The sequence below is a fragment of the Ahaetulla prasina genome, chromosome 13 (assembly GCF_028640845.1).
Source record: "Ahaetulla prasina isolate Xishuangbanna chromosome 13, ASM2864084v1, whole genome shotgun sequence".
Taxonomy (NCBI): Eukaryota; Metazoa; Chordata; class Lepidosauria; order Squamata; family Colubridae; genus Ahaetulla; species Ahaetulla prasina.
Genome location: NC_080551.1, coordinates 19,329,381 through 19,335,817, shown reverse-complemented (window position 1 = coordinate 19,335,817; position 6,437 = coordinate 19,329,381). Strand labels below are relative to the sequence as shown.

The 6,437-nt window shown below is 42.9% G+C and overlaps 1 protein-coding gene across 1 annotated transcript; it reads left to right on the top strand.

Annotated features, from left to right (window-relative positions):
* Nucleotides 1-104: 104 nt before the first annotated feature.
* LYSMD2 (LysM domain containing 2) lies at nucleotides 105-5,999 on the top strand. Its single transcript, XM_058156281.1, has 3 exons — nucleotides 105-474; nucleotides 4,202-4,536; nucleotides 5,168-5,999. Exons 1-3 carry the CDS (start codon nucleotides 247-249, stop codon nucleotides 5,211-5,213), a joined length of 609 nt encoding a protein of 202 aa, XP_058012264.1. The 5' UTR covers nucleotides 105-246; the 3' UTR covers nucleotides 5,214-5,999.
* The last annotated feature ends 438 nt before the right edge of the window (nucleotides 6,000-6,437 follow it).

The following is a 6,437-nucleotide window of genomic DNA, read 5'->3' as shown; positions in this document are numbered from 1 at the left end:
GACGCAGGCGCAGAAAGGGCGGCCTGGCCCGAGGCGCGACTCTTTCCCAGTCACCCCCTCCCGTCGCGTGCCGCCGGGGTCTCTATCGCGCAGGCGCACGAGGACGCCGCTCGCTTCCCGCCTTTCGCGCCTCAGGGCGCTCGGTGTGTTTTTTTCCCCCCCCGCTTCGCGGCCTCCTGAGGGAGCGGAAGGCTCCCTTTGCCCGCTGCTATGGCCCCGACCTGCCGCTGAGCGCTACACCCCGCCATGGCGGAGTCCTTGCCCTTGCCCGGATTGTCGCTTCGGGAGGAACCGCTGCCCGGTCCCGGCGCCGCCGAAGGGGAAGCCGAGCTGTCGTTGAGCTTGGCGCGCACCAAAACGCGGTCGTACGGCAGCACGGCCACGGTGGTCGCCCCCTTGGCGGAGCGGTACGTGGAGCACCGCCTCAGCCCCGGAGATACCTTGCCGGGCCTGGCGCTCAAGTACGGTGTGACGGTAAGCGGGGGGGGGGCAGCTGGCGCAGGTGCCCCTGGAGGCCACGGCCTGGGCTCCCGAGGATGTGGCCCGTGGGGGAGTCGCGCTGTTCGGCCAGGGGGCGGGACGCGTGCCCGTGTTAAGAGGACAGCCCCCCCCTCCACGAGCAAGGCACAGGACCTCCCCTCTCTCCATCAGCATGGGCAAATGGCATGGCCCCCAGTATGAGCAAGGGCACAGGGAGCCCCCCACACGTGCATGGGCAAAGGGCATGGCCCCCAATACGAGGAAGGGCACAAGGAGCCCCCCCACACGTGTATGGGCAAAGGGCATGGCCCCCAATACGAGCAACGGCACAGGATCCCCCTCTCCATCAGCATGGGCAAAGGGCATGGCCCCCAGTATGAGCAAGGGCACAGGGAGCCCCCTCCCACACGTGTATGGGCAAAGGGCATGGCCTCCAATATGAGGAAGGGCACAGGGAGCCCCCCACACGTGCATGGGCAAAGGGCATGGCCCCCAATACGAGCGACAGCACAGGATCCCCCTCTCCATCAGCATGGGCAAAGTGCATGGCCCCCAGTATGAGCAAGGGCACAGGGAGCCCCCCACACGTGCATGGGCAAAGGGCATGGCCCCCAATACGAGCAACAGCACAGGACCCCCCTCTCCATCAGCATGGGCACAGGGCTTGGCCCCCAATACAAGCAACAGCACAGGGAGCGCCCCCCCCCACACACATTTATGGGTAAAGGGTATGGCCCCCTCCCTGAGAAAGGGCAGAGGGTCTCCCACGAGGGTACATGGCCCCCTTTCTCTACAACCAAGGGATCAGGGGGCCCCTCTTGAGTGGAGCAAAAGGCCAGTTTTAAGTTTCTGGGTGTTATCATAAAAGAGGACCTGACCTGGGGTGCTCATATTGCAACACTGGTCAAAAGGGCCCAGCAGAGATTATACTACGTGAGACTTCTCAGGAAACAACAACTGAATGGGAAACTGCTGGTGGCTTTCTACCGCTGCACCATAGAGAGTATTTTTAACTTACTGCACCTGTGTATGGTTTGCCAACTGCACAGGGGCAGATAGGACAGCCCTCCAGAGGGTCAACGTCATTACCTATTGGTTGCCCTCTCCCCTCCTTGGAAGAGTTTTATAGCTCCTGCTGCCTTAAGAAAGTTCAAAACATTCTTAAAGATCCATCTCATCCTGGGCACCCTTTTTTTGAACTATCACTATCTGGCAGACGGTACAGGTTAATGAAAACAAGGACAAATAGGCTGAAAAACAGCTTCTATCCCAGGGCAATAACCATATGGAATGTATAGTGCAATATTGGGTTTTCAATTTCAGTTATATAGAATGTAAAGGATGTATGTTTGTGTTAGTTTTTTTATAGTTATAATGTACACTGAAGATGGCATTTAATTTCGTTGTACCATGTGCAATGACAATAAAGTAAATGAAACGAAACTCCCTCCACCAATATGGGCAGAGCTCACCACCCCCAACAGGAGGAAGGCACAGGGTTCCCCTTCCACAGGCAAGGGCATGAGACACCCCCCCTCCCTCCACCAGCACAGGCAGAGGGCATCCCAACACAAGGGCACCTACCCTCTGTGAGCATGGGCAAAGGGCAGCCCCTCTCCAGGAGACAGGGCATAGAGAGATAGATAGATAGAATTTTTATTGGCCAAGTGTGATTGGACACAGAAGGAATTTGTCTTCCTCATGTGTCCAATCACACTTGGACAATAAAAATAAATAAAATAATAAATAAAAAAGAGGATCTTCCTTCCATGAGCAAAGGTACAAGGCACTCTTCTCTCCCTCCACCAGTACAGGCAAAGATCATTCCCCCCTACACGAAGAAGGGCACAAGGAGTCCCCGCTCTGCCAGTATGGGCAAAAGGACCCCCCTCCATGAGAGAGGGCAGAGTTCCCTTTTCACAAACAAGGGCAGAGGGGATCCTCCATCAGCATGTGCAGAGGGCAACCCCAACAGGAGCAAGGACATAAGGAGCCCCTCCCCCAATCGATATGGGAAAAGGGGCCCCTCCATGATCATGGGCAGAGGGTCCCTCTCCACAGGAATGTGTACTGTTTGGTGGCACCATTATTCACCCTCCTTTGGGACTGGGATTCAGCAGCTGTAACCAGAGCATAAGAACTTTTCTGGAAGCTCCAGTCCAGTAATTCCGACTAGACTCAGTCAGTCTCAGATTGGAAAGTTTCTGGGTGAAAAACTGAATGTTTCTTTCTTTTCCCAAATATGGGAAAAGAAATATTTCTTCTCAAAAATACGGAGGAGTTTCTGGAGGAGGAGAGCGCTTCTGTCCTCGTGCAGAGTGCTTTCCAACTGGAATAGTTGCAACCGACCAGGCGTGTCTCTTTGAGCCAAGGCACTTTACATACTTTTGCTTTTCTCCTCATTGTAACCCATGTCTCAGGCCAATAGGGCTAGTATTAAGGGGGCGCATCTTAGCCTGTGTGCAGGGAATGGGTAGCAGGTTTCAGGCAAACAGCCCTTTCATATTAAAGGAGATTTGGAGGGCATCAGATGTCGACTGCAACTGTAGAGTTACTGCAGTGAGTGCATCACACATTCTGGATGTGGTGGAGTTTCTAACAGAGACTTTAATCTGGAATTTTCCTTTAAGGGTGACTGAGCCTCTGGTAGGAAAGTTTGAAGGGTGAAAGTGAAAGTCAGTCTTTGAACAAAAAGATGGTGTGCATTACAGAGTTGCTATTCTTTCCTGTCCTCTTTAAGCTGTGGCGTTTTGAATATAAATCATTTAATAAATTACCTAACTGAAATGATGGTTGGATTTGTTGAATAGCAACAGTTGTTGGCACAGTCAAGATTTGTAATAAATCACCATTAATGAGAAAAGGTTGAAGTATATGTGTACTGCTGGAACATAGGAATTCAAAGTCAACTTAGGTATATATATACATGCTCATTCTGAGACGCAAATTCCATTAGCTACATTGAATACACAATCCCTCAAAACTGAAACAGATTTCAGTAGAGACTGTAGATCATATTTAAGACTAAAACAGTTTGTAATCCTGGTAGGTGAATACTTTTATTATAGTTCGTTTCAAATGTTGTCCTGTGAGAGTATTGTATTGTAATAGGTTTATAATGCCAAACCTAAATTAAAAAATTTCTGGGAGAAAGTGTGAGAGCTTATAAGATCCTTTTAAAGTCTAAACCTTATGCTGTTCAATCATTAAATTGCTGAATGAACATAGAAAAGTAGTCTTTAACATGAGGTTATGGGGACAAAGTGTAAAAGTTCTAGTTACATAATAGCTTTAGGTACATTATTTATTAAACTGCAAAGAATAGCAACTAGCGCATCAGGTTGCTAGTTCTTTTTCAAAACAAATGCCTGAGGAAACATTCGTTATTATATTTATAGTTAATATATGAAAATGACATCAACAACAGAAGCATTCATCCTTGCTATAAAAGTTCAAAAGAAGAAATTTAGTTTCCATTTTTAATTTGTTCAGTTAGAGGTGTAAATTAGTTTCCAAAGGGTTTTTCCTCCCATTTTAACTCATATGTCTGAACAAAAGATCTGGGAGTGCAATTGTGACAATACCAGTCCCCAATTGGAAGGATAGCCAAAAATTAATTGCATTAAAAATGCATCTTCAGAAATAAACTTACGTAATAGGTAGCTGCAGGCTATTTTAATACTTGCTTTACTTGGATTGTAAATATAACTTTCTGTTTCAGATGGAGCAAATAAAAAGAGCAAATAAACTTTTTACAAATGACTGCATATTTCTTAGAAAAACATTAAATATCCCGGTTATACTGGAAAAGGCTTTGCTGTTTAATGGATGTAACTCACTGGAGTCTCCAGAGGATGATACTGACAATCCCACTTCTTGTGAAGAAAGTCCCATGACAGTTCAGGAAGACAACTCTTCCCCCAGTCCTCAAGAATCTGACCATCGACTTCCTCCCCCACCTGAAGAACTCTCTGCCAAAGATTTTCTGCATAGAATGGATGTGCAGATTAAATTGTCCAAACAAGCAGCTAAGAAATTAAAATCTGAAGATAACAGGTAAAATATTATCCACACCTTTATCTAAAATATGTTTTTATTTTAAACTGCTGAGAAACTTTAATAGATGGTAATATAACAAATAATAGTAGTAATAGAAAACACTATATAAAACTGTTTTTAAGACAGCTACTTAATTTCCAATAGCATTATTGTAAATGATGCTAAAGTAAAAGTTTGGACTGTGTCTAGAATTACCTTGTCTTTCCATATTGAATTGATTAGGGAAATTTTAGGTGTGTGTGTTTGTGTGTGTACACATAGACACACATATATGACATGCCCCAAACCAATCTGGTAGAAATAAATAGAAGGGAATTTATTAGATACACAGGAGACTGCAGTGACCTAGAGCTGGACCAAGAATATTTCTAATTAAATTACTTAATCCAGAAGAGATGAGGGTAGAGTTGAGAGAAGGGAGGACAACTATCTAATAACACATTGCCTGTTTTCTCACTTGCTTTAAAGTTTTTGCATGATACATTTGCTGCTCAGAAGAATAACATTTCTGCAGCAGTCTTCAGATGGCTTAATTTGAAATAATTCTATTAAAATTGGATAAACTTCTGAGGAGTAAACTATAAATAACTTGGCATATTTTCATAAATTTCCTTTTTTTCCTCAACAGGGAATATGGTGAGGAAAATTCCTATGCAATTTCTTATCAGCAGTAGAAAATTAATAAAGAGCTGGAATGAAAGCAGTTCTTAAAGAACTAAATATTTGAAGATTCAAAAGATCTTTTGGATTGATATATTGTACTTGTTACAAATCATATATAAAAATTCCACTGACTGTTGCACTAAAAGTATGGTATTTGAATGTTTGCCTTCTATAGGTCAATATTCTTTTACTATTTATTAATAAAGGAAGTGCTTCTCCAAAATATTGCCTTTATATTTCTGCTAAAAATGACACACTAGCAACAATATATTCCTAAGAGAACTTCAATGCAGATTTTTTTGTTTTTGTATACATATATATCTATATAAAAGATAATATTAAAGGAACAATCATTTATTTTAAGAAAAAGCCCTGTGAAGTCTTGACTCAGATATGTTTGTAATGCAAATTTTGTGAACTTGATGCTGATGGATGCACCATGATTAAGTTGTATGTTTATGCACATCTGTATATGTCTCTGTGTTAACATACATAACGATAATGCTCTTAAAGTGAATCAGTTTTAGCCAACTTTAGGGAAAAAGTTGGGCTCTTAAAATATGGTAAATTATTTTGTTTGGAAAACAAGGGACCAAGCAGAGTAAATTGTACTTTTTTCTTTGTGAAAAGGTGGAACATATTTTCTTGTTAGCACATATACATAGTTTCATGTATTGAATATAAAATGCACTTTAAAGAGTTACTGCCTTTGTTGTTTGACGTATCTGATGCTTTGCAACTACTGAACATTTCATATATGATTTGTTTCATATGCTATATTAAAATTTCTTAAGTTACAGTGTCTTTGTTCCTTTTTCCAACTATATTATCTTTATTTGAAATCAGAATAGTTTGAATACCATTTGGCAGTATGTGTCTTGTAATTCTCAGAAGGAGAATAGTAATATTCTAGCTGAGGAAGACAAGATCACAGGATGTATAATTTCATCCTGTTTTGGTAATGAGAACAATTTATTGCATACTTGAGGAGTGGAGCTGTTCAGTCTAAAACCAGTCTTATATAACTTGTTTAAAGAAAACTGTTGTGTGCAAATAAAACGGCTGGAGTTTTTTATTTTAGACTTGAAGAAACCCTCAAAAGAAATAAATAAAATAGGTACTAAAAGAAATCTTATCTCCAGAAATGTTGATGTCCATTGTTAGAAAAACTAATGAATAGTTGATTGAAGCTATAGAAAGCAATATAGTTTTGTAGACTGGCAATCTAAAAATAC

Excerpts from the sequence above, each read along its gene's own strand:
- LYSMD2 (XM_058156281.1), top strand. The coding sequence starts at position 247 with ATGGCGGAGTCCTTGCCCTTGCCCGGATTGTCGCTTCGGGAGGAACCG. Across the intron at positions 475-4,201 it reads CGCTCAAGTACGGTGTGACG|ATGGAGCAAATAAAAAGAGC; the intron begins GTAAGCGGGGGG and ends TTTCTGTTTCAG. Across the intron at positions 4,537-5,167 it reads TTAAAATCTGAAGATAACAG|GGAATATGGTGAGGAAAATT; the intron begins GTAAAATATTAT and ends TTTCCTCAACAG.